The sequence below is a fragment of the Dama dama genome, chromosome 9 (assembly GCF_033118175.1).
Source record: "Dama dama isolate Ldn47 chromosome 9, ASM3311817v1, whole genome shotgun sequence".
NCBI lineage: Eukaryota > Metazoa > Chordata > Mammalia > Artiodactyla > Cervidae > Dama > Dama dama.
In genome coordinates, this window is record NC_083689.1 from 61,890,268 (window position 1) to 61,911,623 (window position 21,356).

Genomic DNA, 21,356 nt, shown 5'->3' on the forward strand with positions numbered 1-21,356 from the left:
GGTTTTCAATTGTCAATGTTTAAATGAAGAAAGAAAAAAAGGAATCTTTTTCATTGGTGGGTTCTTAGAGTTGGAAAAATTCTCCAACAATCTACATTCTTGTCTTGTGTACTACTGAAGGCTTAGTTTGGTCATCTAGGAATTTAAAGCCCTGTTTTAGAAGACTAATTGGTTGTAGAATCCATAGCAAAATAGGATTGCAATAAAAGCCATAGGATTGCGTGGCTGAGGCAGAGTCAGCAACGACCCCAATGACTAAAATCAAATTTTCCCTTTTCTCTGTAAAGAAAGAAAAAGAAAGAAAAATTATTTTAAAAAAGTATTTAAAATTGCCTGACTATTGCACTAAGTGCTTCTCCATGAGGAGACTCTGACTGTGACAGAGCTAGGAGGGCTGTGCTCCTTAAGCAGTGGGGCCCCTCCCACCCCCCCACCCTGCACAGGTCCTCCTGACCCCCTGGGGCTACTTGACTTTTCCTACATGTTCCCTCCTGACTCAGCCTTGGAACCCACTCAGACCTCAGGAAGAGGATTAGCGATTGCATTCCTGGTTCTCTAAAAGTAGAAGCCCATCTGGGGATTCAGTGAGAGGAAATACCAGAGAGAGAAACTGAAGCAGGAAGTAGGATGGCTGGCTGAACCTTTAGACTGGGAACACCCCCAGAGGGTAGGAGGCAGGAAGGGAGGTTAGGTAGAAATGTCCTAGACTACCTGCTCTCTGAGGAAGGTTTGGAGTCTTGTCATGGAGTTCAGGGGACAAAGTGAACCATCAGAGGAGTTCCTTTCTGACATAAATTGTAATGAATTTAAATTTCTAAAGGCAGTAGAGTTTCTTGCTCAGTTATGCTCCCGGTAGCTTGGAGCTACATCATAGAGGTTATTATTCAACCTCCGGAGTTAAGAATTACATTATACTGGTCACCAGACTGCCAGTATTAAGTCAAGCAATTAAATCAAGTAAATGTAATTGGTTTATACATGTAGGAAACATCCAGCAGGAATATACTTCAAGGTCAAATAAAAACTATTTTTATGAATGAGACTTCAGGCAAAGATACCAGTGCATTTCTGTGGCTTTTACATGAAAGAACAGTTATTTTCCATGTTTTACTGTGCCTTGGCTATCAGAAACATGGATGTTCCTATTATTTTCTGATTGTGTCTTAATTATTTTGGAAAGGCAATATTGAGTTGTTTGTTCTTACATTTTTTCACTGCAGAAAACGCATTTATTGGAGTATGTTTTGCCATTTGTTGCACAGATTGGATCCATTTCTCTGGTACAAAAATGTAATTGACCAACATATATACCACACACTGGCTGTTAAACATAAACAGAAAACATAATATTTTTCAGATAATGAATTTCTTGAATAAAATGTTCTTTGTTCTTAATACGTCATGGTATGTATCAAAATGAAATATATTCTATATTGAAGTTTAAAAATAGACACAAGTTACTCACATATAAAAAATGCTGTACAGTAGAAACCAACACAACACTGGAATGCAACTATCCCAACTATAAAAAAGTGAATTTGTTATAATTCTCCTGTTTTCCTCAATAGTTTCATTATTACATAATCTGATACTCTCAGATTACTACCATATATGTATTTTTTCATATATATGAGTGTTTATAAATGTGTATTTAACCATATACGTATATATATAATTTGGTTAGTAATGGCAGTGTTGGTAATTTACATAAATAAATAGAAGTGTGTGTATACTGACATAATCTGCTTTTTTTTTTTTAACATATAATACCTAAATTCTTATTGGAAAATAGGAATGCTCATTCACTTACTTACTGCTATATGAGCTGATTTTTAGGCATGTTTAAACATATTCATCTGTTTAGTTGTTCAGAAATGTAGTTGACTTTCTTTGCCTCTGTATAATTTCACTCTGAGGTTTTATGAAAATTATTATTTTATATTCCTCCTATAAGTGGAATTTTTTTTAGCTACTTTAATTTTAGCCTTTCTCTTTTCTAGGGTAAACAATTCTACTTTAAACACCACTTAACTGCTTTCAGATGATGGTATACAACAAAGTTTATGCCTGATAATGGAATTTTGAGTAAGGGATATTTTTACCTTATCTGAAATGACAGATGGTTTGAATGGCTGGCAAGATTCTATTTCTTGAACTTAGTGTAATAAGGACACTTTATCTTACTTTCTGAAGAATTATTATGTGGTGTTTTGTTTTTTTTTTTTGTAAAATTAGCTTTTAAACTAAATAATGAAAAGTTTACCTTTTTCAATTCCCACATTAATCAATATAAACTTACAGCGCCACGCATGTCACGCGTTTTTCTTGGAGATGCAAAAGAAGTTTCTGCAATCAACATACAAAAGGAAGATGAAAAGTAAGATGATGAAGAGGAAAAAACAGCCTTTGATAGGATATACCCACATCTATACAAATCACCTACACAAACACAGCAAGTAATGAGGTGAGGCTACTATGGCAGTATCAAAATAATAATTTCACAAAATAACTCTGAATCTGGAAAAAGAATTCTAAATTCACCTCATTATCTGTGAAAAAATAACTTTAAGTATGGTTTAATAATCACCAAAACTTTCTGTGGAGATACCTTTTTTCCTCATTTTTATAAATAAGATATTCTAGTCAGAGAAAAAACACCTTGCTTAGTGCAACTTAATATGCTTGTATGAAGTCACTTAATATGAATAAGTTAATTACTACTTAATTTCTTCAAGCTCAGCTCGAGTATCATGAATCACTTTAATACCTCACAGCTACTCTACTCTGAAATTCATGGGCCACCTTGTGCTTTAAGAAAGATAAGTGGTCAGCAGAGGGATCAATTAGTTCTCTCCTAACACAAATTTTGACTTTCGTGCACTCAGAGCTGGCAAGGAATGAGTAGGATTGTTGAGGAATACCAGATCTAGAGGACAGTATTACTCCCCACACTCTGCATTGAGCAACCATGAAATCCAACCTCCAAAAATGGGGAAAATTAGATAAATATCTTAGTCCTAAATGAACAAACATCTAAATTCTACTGTTCATTCTAACCACTCTTTCTAGCTCTACGTTTCTAAGGAGGGAAATGAGAAACCAATCAACTGATGCAATTTGTGACAAGATTTTTATAACACGTGTCATTTCGTTGTGCCAGTTTAAGAATTACACGCCCAGCACAGCAAGCTCCTCCGCTCCTTGATAATAGTAGTTGTTTCCTGCATTTTCTATGATGTGTGAACTGCTTCATCCAAGATTGAAAAATTTACTCACCACAATAAAGAGGAAATGCCAAGCCAATGATTAAAATAGCTTTGATCCATGACGAGAAGAAAGACATTTTATCAAGTCTGTAGAAGAAATGCACAGGAATGCTCATAACACACCGTCGCACGAACGAATTGCCCATTTCCAAGTGAAAGTTTCTTACTTCTATAGGAACTGACCCCCTCTCCTAGATTTGTAATTATGGTGGGAATCTTGCCCCAATCCACAGGACATACAGGTGAACAGAAGGCCTCGTAGAGGCTTGAGAGAAACACTAGGACAGGTCCTCTTTGCCTACTTTAAGGAGAAGTTCACTCTCCCAACCCTTGGCTCAGCCCACAAGGAGCCTGGCTGCATTTAAAGAAATATGCACTTTGGAAGTTTATTTTTTCCTCAGAAAATAAATAGTTGTTTCAGAAAGGACTGACTTAGAGCAGTCTTCACTCCAGTGTGACAGACCAGGGCTGCCCCCATAGCATCCCCACCTGACCTACCTGACACAAAGAAGGTGGCAGAGAGTGAGGGTTGCAGCTCCAGGGACTGCACGTGTAGGATCTCCTCTCCTCAATTTCCCCCAGCTGAGGAGTCTCCTTTAATGGATTGTAGGTGAGGAGCCTGGTGCAGGGACACAGATGAACCCTAGCAGATAAGACCCTGAGGTTTTCTGTGTTCTTCCTCGTAAAGATCTAACACAGATCATCTCTCAGCGGGGGTTTGGGGCAATTGTAATCTGATGAACATGTATGAGGAAGGGAGAAGGTGACAACCACACTTTGAAACCCTAAGGTATAGAAGAGATGGGAGAGCTTTCCAAGCTCCTGAGTTGAAAACAAAGACTCATCAAACCACAAAGAGAAGAATGAGTTTTGGGAGCTATAATTAGATACATACCTACACCCTTAGTATTTTGAAGGACACTAGAAGCCCATTAGACTCAATTGGAGATTTGATTTTCATTATACTTTTTTTTTTTTTAGTTAAATGGTCATTTTCATAAAGCTGTAAGCACCTAACACAGAGAGTTACTGTGTTCCTTTAATCAATTTTCCCCAGTGAGAACATCTTGTAGGATTATAGTACAAATTCATGACCAGGAATGTTCAAAAAGCTCCCAGGTGACAGCCAGAGTAGCCAGCTTTGGGAAGCTGAGCTGGAGGACAGCATGTGAATATCAAGGAGAGCAAGAAAGCTTGGGAATACAATTGAGATCACAAGGGACAACACCCTAAACTATATGATGGATATAGTTTACGATCTTTAGCCAAGTAGGAAACCAGAGTTTGAAGTATTAGTAAGAGATGTAATATAAACTATTGAATCTGCTTCACAGCCTGAAAGTCCAGAGTTCAAATGCCATCTACCACTAAGCAACATTGAGATAATATTCAGACTTTCTATTCTACTATTTCCTAATTTTAAATGTGAGAATAATAATTTCTGTCTCAAAGATTTGTCATAAATATTAGGGATAAAATATTAAAACAGGATGCACTTAAAAGTTGTGTTAGGCTTACATTTGTCACCCTAATCTAACCTGACTTTTTTTTCAGTGAAGAAAGCTGAGATTTAGAAAAGAACCTTTGAATACTGCTATTCAAAACCCACAAAATCTGCTAAATACAAAAATTTTTCCTATATTATAGTGAAGTTATGACAATGCTTCCACTAGATTTTTGAAATATCACAGAGATACCATCAGAGACGTCTATGCAGATAATCCTGGCACATGACATTAAAGGAGAAATTAAACTGAAGTTTGGAGTTGAAGTGAATGTAAAGTCCTTGTACTGGCTTTTTTTCTCTATGTGCATTTGTTAGTGGAGATTAACAGCTGGAGACACTGCCTATGAAACAGAACAGGTCACAAGTTTTTGAAATTATCTGCTAAAGGAGTGTTAGATATGTGGATTATTTGATGCATATCTTTTCTGAAAATGCTTACATATATAAATATATTTATATGCATAAAGGTACAGGTATTTATTACATAACTATACTAAAATCACACATAAATATATGCTTATGTGTGTATATGGATATATTCACAAATGTATATATAGTCATATATATCTATATAGTTACAAATATACTAACATATACATATAATAAAACATATATGTAATAACATTATCATTAGATATACACATAGACATCTATATACACATAGTATATAAATATACACATACACACACACATATATATAAACATAAGTTATCTAAGTGAGCCTTAAATGTCATCAGAAGTATCCTTAAAAAAGGGAAACTGAAGGAAATTTGATGCAGACTCACTAAAAAGGTCAAAATGAAGATGGAACTAAGAGAAATTTGAAGATGCTGGCCTTAAATATGATTGATGATAGATAAGAATAGAGACAGAAAAATAAAATCAAGATACTTCCTTGTAACTAGGTTTTTTTATTTTTTTATACTATATCTTCATATAACCATATATAAATACAAATAAATACTTTTGCCAGCAATCTTGTAAGTTGTGCAGGTCACCACATGTTCATTCACCTAATTCTATATTTTAATAGTTGCATTGTTGGGTCAAATAATCTGTGCAGTTGAAATTTTAAAGATAAGACCTTCAAAACTCTTACACCATCTTCCTATGGAAAACACAGGCTACAAGCATGCCTGTTTCTCTGTACCTCATTAAATGAGTGCCATTTGAAGTATTTATGTTTTCACATACACATTTAAACATATATACAAGTATAAAATGTTCATATTTGGAAGATTTTGTTCAGGGACAAATTTCTCCATTTGGGAATAAATTAAATTTGTTTACTAATTAAGTTAATGAAGTAATAATTTCCATTTTTTTATTTTTAAGAATTTTCATCTATAAACATGGTTCAACTTCCTATTTATTTAAGTCCAGAGCATGTGAAGAAATTAATTATTCCTCTCTAATTAACACAATTCACATCTGTGATCTGCAAAATTAGAAATTTCGAGATCTTTGGTGAAATCATGTTATATATAACATACAGAAATGTATCAGCTTATGTGAAATGGTGATGGGTGAACTTTGGATACCAGCCTGTTTTGTATATTTAGAATTCACTCTAGCTGGAAAATGCTGAAATATATGCTTCTTCTCTAATATACCGAAGTTTATGGTGCTTAGGAGATCCTGTTAGATGTTCACTGAATACAAGATAGTGCAGTCTGTCTACATGGTCATAAGATTTCCCCATCCCCTCGGGCAGAAATATATATATGAATACATTCCAGGTTTATTGAATATGACAAAACATATTACTTTGGAGATATGGAAGAATTTGGTTCTAGACTACTGCATGATGTAAATATTGCAATGAAGTAAGTAACACAAATTTACTGGCTTCCCAATGCATGTAAAAGTTATGTTTACAGAGCCTGGCGGGCAACAGTTAAAGAGCTGGACACAACTGAAGGGACTTAGCACACACATATATATGTAACCTATAAAGTGGGCAGTAGCATTATGTCTTAGAAACAATGCACATACCTTAATTTAAAAATACTTTATTGCTAAAAAAAAATGCTAACCATCAACTAACACAAGGTTGCCACAAACCTTCAATTATCAAAAAAACACAGTATCTGCAAAGCACAATAAAGTAAAGCTTGGCAAAGTACTAATGAACATAGATGAAACAGTCCCCGGCAAAATATTAGTGTACATAATTCAGCGTTATGTTAAAAGGATCATACAACATGATCCAGTGAGATTCATCCCAGGGATACAAGGATGATTCAGTTTCTACAAATCAATCAATGTGATACACTAGGGCTTCCCTGGTAGCTTAGTTAGTAAAGAATCCACCTACAATGCAGGAGACCCCAGTTTGATTCCTGGGTCGGGAAGATCCATTGGAGAAGGGATAGGCTACCCACTCCAGTATTCTGGCTTGGAGAATTCCATGAACTATATATTCAATTTCCACAAATCAGTTAATATGATACACTACAGTAAGAAATCAAAGAACAAAAGTGATAAATGATTTTCTCAATAGATGAAGAAAAAGCTTTTGACAACATTCAACATTCATTTATGATTTAAAAAAAAATCTCAAAAGTGACTACACAGGGAACACAATCAACATAATAAAATCAATCTATGACAAGTCCACAGCTAATATTATACTCAATGATCAAAAGTAGAAAGCATTTCCTCCAAGATGAGGGAAAAGTCAAAGATACTCACTCCTGTTGTAATAGAGCAGGATGAGCATAGCCCTTAGCAGACAGCCATTGGTGTGCCTCATTATTCTGTATGCTGTTACTAGGCAATGGATCTTGCTCAGCCATTGGTCAGTGCCTCAGTGAGTCCTACCCACAAGCAACCAACTGTCAATGAGTGACCATGGTTGTCCTGCTCAGCTATTGGTCGGTGCTGCAGTGGGCCCTACCCAGAAATAACTGCCAATAGGGGACCATAAGGGTAGTGATTCAGCCAGGGGTGAGTGGTGTGCTGGTCAGCAGGTGGAGAGTGAGATAAGAGGCAGATTCAGGCCTTCTCCTAGAGGCCCACTAACTCACCCAGCCTTGATCCAGTGGGTGAGCTGAAGGACCCAGGGAAAAGACTGGGGACTACATCCTGCAGGCTCCAGAGCCCTTACTAAGGCCCTCTACTAGCCTTGGCCCAGGCCTTGAGGCAGCAATGAGCCTCTCCCCCATCCCTATCTCTGTGACGTCACAGCAGTAGTCATCTGCCTGGGTTGCATCTGTAAGACCTGGTCCCCCCAGTTTGGACAGCCTGAGGAGACTGAGGGCCAGTTGGGTTGGGTCCCTGGCTCCCTCAGGGATGACAGCTGAGTGGGATGTAGGAACCTGGCCCTGAAGGAGCTGCCAACCGAGATCTGCCTCCTCTTAGCCAGGACTGGGACCTTTGAGTGTGAAAGTTGTGCCTTAGGACCTTGCCTTTTTTGTCAGGACAGAGAATAACATTCATTTGGTAGAGTTTTACAGGAATATTATTAGCTGACTATGACCTGACCTCAAGAACAAAGGATCTGACACCAAGAAGTCTGCAACAACTAACCACACCCCTCCCTCACCTTTTGCCTTTAAAGGGGCTTGCTGAAAGCTTTCAATCATTTTGGGGTTCTCAGGGCATGAGCCACCCATCTCCTTGTATGAACTTGCAGTAAACCTTTCTCTGTTCCAAATCTAATGTTTTAGTATTAATTGACCTCATTGTGTGTTGGGCTCACAGGCTTGTAATTCAGTATCACTGCCACTTTTATTCCACATATTATTGGAAGTCTAGCCACAGCCATCAGAAAATAAATAATAGGAATCAAAATTGGAAAGGAAGAAGTAAAACTGTCACTAATTGTAGACGACAGGATATTATACATAGAATACTTTAAAGATGCCACCAAAACTACTAGAGCTCATCAATGAATTCAGCAAAGGGTGTAGGATACAAAATTAATATACAAAAATCAATGAATTTCTATATACTAGCAATGAACCATCAGAAAAGGAAATTAAGAAATGAATATCATTAAGAAACTAAAAAAACTTTCCATCAAAAGCAATAAAATACCCAGGAAGAAAAAGACATGTACTCAGAAAATATAAGGCACTGGATGAAAAAAGTTGAACATTACAAAAACAGATGGAAAGATTTGCCATGACAGAAAGATTAACCATGTTCATGAACTGGAAGAATTAATGTTATATCAAAATACCAATGGCATTTTTTCACAGAACTATAATAATCCCAGAATTTGTATGGAAACACAAAAGACCCCAAATAACAAAAGAGTCTTGAGAAAAAGGAACAAAGCTTGGAGGTGTCATACTCCATGATTTCAAACTATATTACAAAGCCATCATGATCAAAATAGTATGGTTCTGACACAAAAACTGACATGCAGATTAGTGGAGCACAATAAATGCCCAGAAATGAAACTATACTTACATGGGCACATTAATCTACAATAAAAGAGGCAAGAATATACAATGCAGAAAAGATAGCTTTTTCAATAAATGTTAGGAAAGGTGGACACCTACACACATAAGGAACTATTCTCATACACCAGGCACAAAACTACATTCAAAATACATTAAACACTTACATGTAAGACCTGAAACCATAAACGTTTTAGAAGAAAACTAAAAGACAGCACACTCTGTGACATCAGTGTTAGCATTTTTTTTTTTTAAAAATATGTCTCTCAGGCAAGGAAAACACACAAAAAAAATCCAAATGGGACTGTATCAAACTAAAAAGCTTCTGGAGAGTGAAGGAAATTATCAACACATCTCAAAGGATGTGTACTGAATGTGGGAGGACACCTGATAAGGGGTAAGTCCAAAACATACAAAGAAATCATAGAACTCAATATGAACAACAATAAAAAAAGGAGCAGAGGATCTGAAGAGACATGTTTCCAAAGAAGATATACAGATGGTTAATAGGAATGTGAAAAGATGCTTCGCATTGCTATCCATCAGGTAAGAGCAAATCAAAACCACAATAATATACTACTTCTCATCTGTCAGAATGGCTACTATCAAAAAGAAAACAAATAACAAATGTTAGAAAGGATATGCACAAAGGAGGACCCTCATGCACTGTTGGTGAGAATGTAAATTGGTAAAGCCTCAATGGAAAACTGTATGGAGATTCCACAAAATTAAAAATAGAACATCAGTTCAGTCGCTTAGTCGTATCTGACTCTTTGTGACCCCATGAACCACAGCACACAAGGCCTCCCTGTCCATCACCAACTCCCAGAGTCCACCCAAACCCAAGTCCATCAAGTCAGTGATGCCATCTAACCATCTCATCCTTTGTCATCCCCTTCTCCTCCTGCCCTCAATTTTTCCCAGCATCAGGGTCTTTGCAAATGAGTCAGCTCTTCGCATCAGGTGGCCAAAGTATTGGAGTTTCAGCTTCAGCATCAGTCCTTCCAATGAACACCCAGGACTGATCTGCTTTAGGATGGACTGGCTGGATCTCCTTGCAGTCCAAGGGACTCTCAAGAGTCTTCTCCAACACCACAGTTCAAAAGAATCAATTCTTCAGCGCTCAGCTTTCTTTATAGTCCAGCTCACATCCATACATGACCACTGGAAAAACCATAGCCTTGACTAGATGGACTTTTGTTGCTAAAGTAATGTCTCTGCTTTTTAATATGCTGTCTAGGTTGGTCATAACTTTCTTTCTAAGGAGTAAGCGTCTTTTAATTTCATGGCTGCAATCACCATCTGCAGTCATTTTGGAGCCCCGAAAAATAAAGTCTGACACTGTTTCCACTGTATCCCCATCTATTTGCCATGAAGTGATGGGACCAGATGGCATGATCTTAGTTTTCTGAATGTTGAGCTTTAAGCCAATTTTTTCACTCTCCTCTTTCACGTTCATCAAGAGGCTCTTTAGTTCTTCTTCACTTTCTGCCATAAGGGTGGTGTCATCTGCATACCTGAGGTTATTGATATTTTTCCTGGCAATCTTGATTCCAGCTTGTGCTTCCTCAGGCCAGCATTTTTCATGATGTACTCTGCATATAAGTTAAATAAGCAGGGTGAAAACATACAGCCTTGACGTACTCCTTTTCCTATTTGGAACCAGTCTGTGGGTCCATGTCCAGTTCTAACTGTTGCTTCCTGAACTGCATACAGGTTTCTCAAGAGGCAGGTCAGGTGGTCTACTATTCCCATCTCTTTCAGAATTTTCCACAGTTTATTGTGATCCACATAGTCAAAGGCTTTGGCGAAGTCAATAAAGCAGAAATAGATGTTTTTTTGGAACTCTCTTGCTTTTTCAATGACCCAACGAATGTTGGCAATATGATCTCTGGTTCCTCTGCCTTTCTAAAACCAGCTTGAACATCTGGAAGTTCACGGTTCACGTATTGATGAAGCCTGCCTTGGAGTATTTTAAGCATTACTTTAGTAGCATGTGAGATGAGTGCAATTGTGCAGTAGTTTGAGCATTCTTTGGCATTGCCTTTCTTTGGGATTGGAATGAAAACTGACCTTTTCCAGTCCTGTGGCCACTGCCGAGTTTTCCAAACTTGTTGGCATATTGAGTGCAGCACTTTCACAACATCATCTTTCAGGATTTGAAATAGCTCAATTGGAATTCCATCACCTCCACTAGCTTTGTTCATAGTGATGCTTCATAAGGCCCACTTGACTTCACATTCCAGGATGTCTGGCTCTAGGTGAGTGATCACACCATCCTGCTTATCTGCGTCAAGATCTTTCTTGAACTGTTCTTTTGTGTATTCTTGCCATCTCTTCTTAATATCTTCTGCTTCTGTTAGGTCCATACCATTTCTGTCCTTTATTGTGCCCATCTTTGCATGAAATGTTCCCTTGGTATCTCTAATTTTCTTCAAGAGATCTCTAGTCTTTCCCATTCTAATGTTTTACTCTATTTCCTTGCACTGATCACTGAGGAAGGCTTTCTTATCTCTGCTTCCTATTCTTTGGAACTCTGCATTCAAATGATATATCTTTCCTTTTCTCCTTTGCTTTTCGCTTCCCTTCTTTTCACAGCTATTTGTAAGGTCTCCTCAGACAGCCATTTTGCTTTATTGCATTTCTTTTTCTTGGGGATGGTCTTGATTCCTGTCTCCTGTACAATGTCACAAACGTCCATCCATAGTTTGTCAGACACTATCAGATCTAGTCCCTTAAATCTATTTCTCACTTCCACTGTATAGTCATAAGGGATTTGATTTAGGTCATACTTGAATGGTCTAGTGGTTTTCTCCACTTTCTTCAATTTCAGTCTGAATTTGGCAATAAGGAGTTCATGATCTGAGCCACAGTCAGCTCCCGATCTTGATTTTGCTGATTGTATAGAGCTTCTCCATCTTTGGCTGCAAAGAATATAATCAATCTGATTTCAGTGTCAACCATCTGGTGATGTCCATGTGTAGAGTCTTGTCTTGTGTTGTTGGAAGAGGGTGTTTGCTATGACCAGTGCGTTCTCTTGGCAGAACTCTATTAGCCTTTGCCCTACTTCATTCTGTACTCCAAGGCCAGTCTTGCCTGTTACTCCAGGTGTTTCTTGACTTCCTACTTTTGCATTCCAGTCCCCTATAATGAAAAGGACATCTTTTTTGGGTGTTAGTTCTAGAAGGTCTTGTAGGTCTTCATAGAACTGTTCAGCTTCTTCAGTGTTACTGGTCAGGGCATAGACTTGGATTACCGTGATACTAAATGGTTTGCCTTGTAAATGAACAGAGATCATTCTGTCGTTTTTGAGATTGCATAGAAGTACTGTACCAAGATTGCCAGGAGAAATATCAATAACCTCAGATATGCAGATGACACCACCCTTATGGCAGAAAGTGAAGAACTAAAGAGCCTCTTGATGAAAGTGAAAGAGGAGAGTGAAAAAATTGGCTTAAAGCTCAACATTCAGAAAACTAAGATCATGCCATCTGGTCCCATCACTTCATGGCAAATAGATGGGGATACAGTGGAAACAGTGTCAGACTTTATTTTTCGGGGCTCCAAAATGACTGCAGATGGTGATTGAAGCCATGAAATTAAAAGACGCTTACTCCTTAGAAAGAAAGTTATGACCAACCTAGACAGCATATTAAAAAGCAGAGACATTACTTTGCCAACAAAAGTCCATCTAGTCAAGGCTATGGTTTTTCCAGTGGTCATGTATGGATGTGAGCTGGACTATAAAGAAAGCTGAGCGCTGAAGAATTGATTCTTTTGAACTGTGGTGTTGGAGAAGACTCTTGAGAGTCCCTTGGACTGCAAGGAGATCCAGCCAGTCCATCCTAAAGCAGATCAGTCCTGGGTGTTCATTGGAAGGACTGATGCTGAAGCTGAAACTCCAATACTTTGGCCACCTGATGCGAAGAGCTGACTCATTAAAAGACCCTGATGCTAAGAAAAATTGAGGGCAGGAGGAAGGGGACGACAGAGGATGAGATGGTTGGATGGCATCACCGACTCGATGGACTTGGGTTTGGGTGGACTCTGGGAGTTGGTGATGGACCAACCAGACCAGGGAGGCCTGGCGTGCTGTGGTTCATGGGGTCACAAAGAGTCAGACAGGACTGTGCAACTTAACTGAACTGCATTTTGGTCTCTTTTGTTGACTATGATGACTACTCCATTTCTTCTAAGGGATTCCTGCCCACAATAGTAGATACAATGGTCATCTGAGTTAAATTCACCCATTCCAGTACATCTTAGTTCACTGATTCCTAGAATTTCGATGTTCACTCTTGTCATCTCCTGTTTGACCACTTCCAATTTGCCTTGATTCATGGACCTAACATTCCAGGTTCCTATGAAATATTGCTCTTTACAGCATCAAACCCTGCTTCCATCACCAGTCCCATTCACAACTGAGTGTTGTTTTTGCTTTGGCTCCATCCCTTCATTCTTTCTGGAGTTATTTCTCCACTGATCTCTAGTAGCACATTGGGCACCTACCAACCTAGGGAGTTCCTCTTTCAGTGTCCTATCTTTTTGCCTTTTCATACTGTTCTTGGGGTTCTCAAGGAAAGAATACTAAAGTGGTTTGCCATTCCCTTCTCCAGTGCACCACATTCTGTCAGACCTCTCCACCATGACCTGGCTGTCTTGGGTGGCCCACAAGGCATTGCTTAGTTTCATTGAGTAGACAAGGCTGTGGTCCGTGTGATCAGATTGGCTAGTTGTCTGTGATTGTAGTTTCCAGTCTGTCTGCCCTCTGATCCCCTCTCTCAGTGCCTAACGTCTTACTTGGGTTTCTCTTAACTTGGACGTGGGGTCTCTTCACGGCTGCTCCAGCAAAGCACAGCTGTTGCTCCTTACCTCCGATGCAGGGTAGCTCCTCTTGGCCACCGCCCCTGCCCCCCCCGGCCCCGGGGCAGCTCCTCCCGACCATGCTCGTGTGATGTCGCAGCCGCCGCGCTCCTGTGCCATGTAGCATATGATCCCTATATTCTACATCTGGGTATTTATCAAAGAAAAAATCCACTATGTCAAAAAGATATATTTACTCCTTTGTTCACTAAACATCATTTACAATAACCAATATACAGAGAGAATTTAAGTGCCCAGTCAACAGATAAACAGATAAAGATGTAATATTGATAAAAATATTTACATACAAAGTATACACACATACATAATGGAATATTGCTTAGCAATATCAAAGAATGAAAACTTGCCTTTTGTGGCAACATGGATAAACTAAGAGGGTATTATGCTAATTGAAATAAATCAAATGGATAGGGAAATATTATATTATTTCACATATGGGGAATCTGAGAAGCAAAAAGAAATGATAATAAACACAATATAAACAGAAAGAAAGTCACAGGTATAGAGAAAAATAGGTAGTTGTCAGTTGTCAGAGGGGAGTGTGCTGGGGGCTGAAGGGAAATAAGGTGAGGGAGCTTAAGAGGTAAAAACTTTCAGTTACAAAATAAAAGGATCACAGGTATGAAATGTAGTGTGGAGAATATAGTCATAATCAATCATGCAATATCTTTGGATGGTGACAGGTAACAGCTAGATTTATCATGGTTTTCATTTTAAAATATATAGAAATATTTAATCACTATGGTTGCACCAGGAACCAACATGCTGTTTGTTGTAGTCATTTATATTTCAAAAGCAAAGTCATAGACAGAGAGATCAGATTTGCAGTTACCAGGGAGAGGTGGGTGTATGAAAGTAGTTGAAAGGTAAAACTTCCAATTATAAGATAAATAATTGTACCAGGTTTGTAATGAACAACATGTTAAATATCATTAATATATATATTATATGTGAAAATTTTTCAGAGAGTAAATTCTACAGAAGTTCTCACCAGAAGGAAAAACTTTTTTCTGTTTCTCTAATTTTGTATTCTATAGGATGATGGAAGTTCAGTAAACTTATTGTAAATATTTCATGATATATGTAAATCAGATCACAGTGCTGTATGTTAATTATATCTCAGCGAAACTGGAAAAGAAAAAAGAGGTAAGGAATAGCAATTGTTGGTGAGGATGTGGAGAAAATGGATCCTCATTCGTTCCTGGTGGGAATGTAAGAAAATACAACCACTTTGAAAAATACAGTGTTAAGTTATTGAAAAGTGAAAGATAACCTACCACAGGAAGTATCCATTCCACAATTAAGTGTTTAACCAAGAAGAAAAGAAAAAGACTTGTACAGTAATGGTTATAGCACCACTTTTCTTAATAACCCCAAAATGGTAACAATTCCAGAGTCCATAAACATGTTAACAAAACAAAGCATAGTATATGAATACAAAATGGAATACTATTAAACATTAAAAAGTAATGAACTACTGATATATATGCTACAGTGTGAATGAACCACAAAAGTATGTTAAGTGAAAGAAGCAGAAATAAAACCACATATTGTTTCATTCTCTTTACATAAAATGCCTAGAAAAGGCAAAAAAAAAAAAAAAAGAGAGAAATACAATGTAGATGAGTAGTTGCCTTGGTTTGGGGGTAGTAAGAAGGCATGACCTCCAAAGGATGAGAGAGATATTTTGTAGGAGTGATGTAAACACTCTAACATTGAATTGTGGTGATGGTTGCTTATCTTTCTCTTTCTCTGTCTCTGTCTCTGTCTCTCTCTCTATACACACACACACACACACACACACACACACACACATACATATATATATATACATTTTTTTTTCTTCTGTAGAAGGACATGGCAACCCACTCCAGTATTCTTGCCTGGAGAATCCCATGAACAGAGAGCCTGGTGAGCTACAGTCGACAGGGTCACAAAGAGCTGGACATGACTGAAGTGACTTAGCATGCATGCATGCATAATAAGTATTTTAACTATTCCATCACATCTAAAACGATTAATTTGGGGTTTATAAAAACAACAATAAACTGGCTATTAAAAAGAATAAAATTTCAAGTTTTGTATTCAAACTCTCTTTCATTATCAAAATATTAGGTTTCAAATATTGTTACATTTCCTGTGTCTCATTTTCATTACGTCCAAAATATAGAGCTCATATGTACCTAACATGATTTTTCAAAGAACTAAATTGGATAACATGTGGAAAACTGTTTCACAGAACTTTTGAGAACAGTCACACAAAAAGGAGCATTTCCATTCCTTAGTGGATAATAACTTTAATCAATATATTTAAATATCTAGATAATAATCATTATCTCTGCTTTTGCTTATTATCTCATTTCTCATATGTGACATAGGACATGATGCACAGCATAACTTTACATATATGGAATTTTAAAAATACATAAATGAAACATACATGTTTCCTAAAGAATTTTTTCACAAAGTCTTCTACAAAGAAAATGTGATGCAACTGGCTGAAAACATTTTTTTAATGCTGCTCTACAGAGCAACATTCTAAAGTATACTTTCCTTAAGAGGGATATTAGAGATTTAAATGATCTAATAGCTCCCACAGTAATAACTCTGAAATTTAAAAGTATCCATTGAGAAGAAAGAGCAAAATGCCTAGTATAGCATATGTCATAGATTTCTAGTTGTCATTCAACAGTCAATCTATATTTCTGCCATTACACTCAAGGTATGAATAATCCTTTTCTCACATAGCTACAGTCTGCTTCTTGTGGCTGAAGATGGAGACAAATGGAGAAACACCTGACTGGGACCTAATACAGCAAGTCCTAAGTCAATAAAGGCCATATTACTTCCCATCCCAGGAGCACCCACTTACCTCTCAACTGACTTGTGGGACCAAGAATGAAAAACATGATAAATTTTTCCCAAGCATCATTAATCTTACATTATCTCTTTGTAGATTTTTAAATTCCTGTATTCAGTTATAGGCATAATGTAGGCCTTAGAGTCAGTATTAACTAAGATCCATGACCGTAATGTTAATCTGGGTTGCTTCTTAGCTTTCAATTCAGACACCTCTCCTAAGAGTTCCAAGTCTTTGGTACAGAGAGCATCCATGTTATCTGTACTTTTTATAAACACCCAAGTAATCTAACATTTGGTCATCTTTGGAAAATATCTTTCTGACTACAGGTGTGAAAAATATGTTTGTCTTAACCAATTAGCCAACCAAATAAACAAGGGGCATGTTAAAAAATATATATAACACCGTTCAACATTTTATGGAGCAAATATTTAATGTTTCAAATTGCATGAGGTTCTACATTACCAAACATATGACTAAGATACTAGTTTTTCAAACTCTCATTGAAGAACTGAACACAGTAACAATACTGAAACCAAAGGATCTTAAAGTTAGAAAGAACTTGGAATATCCTACATTCCACCTTGAATTCTGCAGGGTTCACCTGATTGTCTAAGAATGGAAGACCCTGTCTATGCAACTCTAAATGTCTAGAATCCACTGCAAAATGAAATCACAGTAAAAGATGTAGGAATGTGTAGCTCCAGTAAAAAGTCAACATTTACCATAATAGCAACAGTAAATTAGCCATCATTTTTTCTATAAAAATAATCAGAGAGGAAGAGGGAAAAATGATTAAAGAACCCAGAAAATTAAACTCTCTGGCAATACACAAAATGTTCCTAAATGAGGAGATTTGAACTATGGGACATGACAGAAAGGCTGTGTTCTACTTCCATAAGGAGCAGGACCCCTGTTGCTCCTGTCTTACACTGTCCTGTCCCTCCCATGGGACTTTTTAATCCTTCCTATTTGCTCAATCTCACAGAAAACTAATCAATCTGATCACATGGACCGCTGCCTTGTCTAATTCAATGAAACTATGAGCCATGCTGTGTAGGGCCACCCAAGACGGACGGGTCATGGTGGAGAGTTCTGACAAAACGTGGTCCACAGGAGAAGGGAATGGTAAAACACTTCAGTATTCATGCCCTGAGAACCCCATAAAGAGTATGAAAAGGCAAAAAGATGTGACACTGAAAGATGAACTCCCCAGGTCAGTAGGTACCCAATATGCTATTGGAGATCAGTGGAGAAATAACTCCAGAAAGAAGGAAGAGACAGGGACAAAGTAAAAACAACACCCAGTTGCAGGTGTGACTCGTGATAGAGCAAAGTCTGATGCTATAAACAGCAATACTGCACAGGAACCTGTAACGCTAAGTCCATGAATCAAGGCAAATTGAAAGTGGTCAAACTGGAGATGGTAAGAGTGAATGTCCACATTTTATGTATCAGTGAACTAAAATGGACTGGAATGGGTGAATTTAGCTCAGATGACCATTATATCTAATTGTGGGCAAGAATACCTTAGAAGAAATGGAGTAGCCATCATAGTCAAAAAATCAGTCCAAAATGCAGTACTTGGATGCAGTCTAAAAAATGACAGAATGATCTCTGTTCGTTTCCAAGGCAAACCATTCAATATCACAGTAATCCAAATCTATGCTCCGACCAGTAATGCTGAAGGAGTTGAAGTTGAACGGTTCTTTGAAGACCTACAAGACCTTCTAGAACTATCACCCAAAAAGATGTCCTTTTCATTATAGGGGACTAGAATATAAAATTAGGAAGTCAAAAAACACCTGGAGTAACAGGAAAGACTGGCCTTGGAGTACAGAATGAAGAAGGGCAAAGGCTAATAGAGTTTTGTCAAGAGAACACACTGGTCATAGCAAACACCCTCTTCCAACACAAGAAAAGACTCTACACATGGGCATCACCAGATGGTCAATACCAAAATCAGATTGATTATATTCTTTGCAGCCAAAGATGGAGAAGCTCTATATAGTCAGCAAAAAACAAAACTGGGAGCTGACTGTGGCTCAGATCATGAACTCCTTATTGCCAAAATCAGACTTAAATTGGAGAAAGTAGGAAAATCACTAGACCATTCAAGTATGACCTAAATCAAATCCCTTAAATTATACAGTGAAAGTGAGAAATAGATTCAAAGGATTAGATCTGATAGAGTACCTGAAGAACTATGGGCGGAGGTTCGTGACGTTGTACAGGAGGCAGGGATCAAGACCATCCCCAAGAAAAAGAAATGCAAAAAAGCAAAATGGTTGTCTGAGGAGGTCTGACAAATCGCTGAGAAAAGAAGACAAGTGAAAGGCAAAGGAGAAAAGGGAAGATATACCCATCTGAATGCAGAGTTCCAAAGAATAGGAAGCAGAGATAAGAAAGCCTTCCTCAGTGCTCAGTGCAAAGAAATAGAGGAAAACAACAGAATGAGAAAGACTAGAGATCACTTGAAGAAAATTAGAGATACCAAGGGAACATTTCATGCAAAGATGGGTACAATAAAGGACAGAAATGGTATGGACCTAACAGAAGCAGAAGATATTAAGAACAGTTGCAAGAATACACAGAACTATATAAAATAGATCTTCACAACCCAGATAACCACGATGGTGTGCTCACTCACCTAGAGCCAGACATCCTGGAACGCAAAGTCAAGTGGGCCTTAGGAAGCATCACTATGAACAAAGCTAGTGGAGGTGATAGAATTCCAGTTGAGCTATTTCACATCCTAAAAGATGATGCTGTGAAAGTGCTGCACTCGATATGCCAGAAAATTTGGAAAACTCGGCAGTGGCCACAGGACTGGAAAAGGTCAGTTTTCATTCCAATCCCAAAGAAAGGCAATGCCAAAGAATGTTTAAACTACAACACAATTGCATTCATCTCACACGCTAGTAAAGTAATGCTCAAAATTCTCCAAGCCAGGCTTCAACATTACATGAACTGTGAACTTCCAGATGTTCAAGCTGGTTTTAGAAAAGGCAGAGGAACCAGAGATCAAATTGCCAACATCCATTATATCATCAAAAAAACAAGAGAGTTCCAGAAAAATATCTACTTCTGCTTTATTGACTATGCCAAAGCCTTTGACTATGTGGATCACAATAAACTGTGGAAAATTCTGAAAGAGATGGGAATAGCAGACCACCTGACCTGCCTCTTGAGAAATCTGCATGCAGGTCAGGAAGCAACAGTTAGAACTGGACATGAAACAACAGACTGGTTCCAAATAGGAATAGAAGTACATCAAGGTGTATCTTTTCACCTTGCTTATTTAACTTATATGCTGAGTACATCATGAGAAACGCTGGGCTGGAGGAAGCACAATCTGGAATCAAGATTGCTGAGAATAATATCAATAACTTCAGATATGCAGGTGACACCAGCCTCATGGCAGAAAGTAAAGAGGAACTAAAGAACCTCTTGTTGAAAGTGAAAGAGTAGAGTGAAAAAGCTGGCTTAAAATTCAACATTCAAAAAACTAAGATCATGTCATCCGGTCCCATCACTTCATGGCAAATAGATGGGGAAACAGTGATTGACTTTATTTTTTTGGCCTCCAAAACCACTGCAGATGTTGACTGCAGCCATGAATTTGAAGGATGTTTGCTCTTTGGAAGAGAAGTTATGACCAACCTGGACAGCATATTTTTTTTAATAAATGTATTTATTTTAATTGGAGTCTAATTACTTTACAATATTGTATTGGTTTTGCCATACATTGACATGAATCTGCCACGGGTGTACATGTGTTCCCCATCCTGAACCCCCCCTCCCACCTCCCTCCCCATCCCATCCATTAAAAAGCAGAGACATTACTTTGCCAACTAAGGTCCATCTAGTCAAAGCTATGGTTTTTCCATTAGTCATGTATGGTTGTGACAGCTGTATAAAGAAAGCTGAGCACCAAAGAATTGATCCTTTTGAACTGTGGTGTTGGAGAAGACTCTTGAGAGTCCCTTGGACAGCAAGGAGATCCAACCAGTCCATCCTAAAGGAAATCAGTCCTGAATATTCATTGGAAGGACTGATGCTGCAGCTGAAACTCCAATAATTTGGCCACCTGATGAAGAACTGACTTATTTGAAAAGACCCTGACTATAGGAAAGATGGAAGATGGGAGAAGAAGGGGACGACAGAGGATGAGATGGTTGGATGGCATCACTGACTCAATGAACATGAGTTTGAGTAAACTCCGGGAGTTGGTAATGGACAGGGAGGCCTGGCATGCTGTAGTCCATGGGGTGGCAAAGAGTCAGACACGATTGAGTGACTGACCTGAACTGATTTGCTCAATCATTCAGATGAGACTTAAGAAAGGGAAGCAACAGCCATTGTGTTATTTCACATTTTCCAAGAGGCAGACTCGATTTTGAGTTGGGTAGAGGTTTCATGAGACAGAA

At 38.0% G+C, this 21,356-nt stretch overlaps 1 protein-coding gene across 1 annotated transcript in view; it reads right to left on the bottom strand.

Moving 5' to 3' along the window:
- Positions 1-214: 214 nt before the first annotated feature.
- Positions 215-21,356, bottom strand: part of LOC133061439 (sperm-associated acrosin inhibitor-like) — a 142,638-nt gene continuing 121,496 nt past the window's right edge. The window contains exons 2-5 of the mRNA XM_061149454.1: positions 3,277-3,353; positions 2,300-2,346; positions 1,206-1,321; positions 215-279 (exon numbers count right to left, since the gene is read on the bottom strand). Of these exons, the coding sequence (XP_061005437.1) occupies positions 237-279; positions 1,206-1,321; positions 2,300-2,346; positions 3,277-3,343 (273 nt within the window). The 5' untranslated portion in view covers positions 3,344-3,353 and the 3' untranslated portion in view covers positions 215-236. The remainder of the gene's footprint in view (positions 280-1,205; positions 1,322-2,299; positions 2,347-3,276; positions 3,354-21,356) is intronic.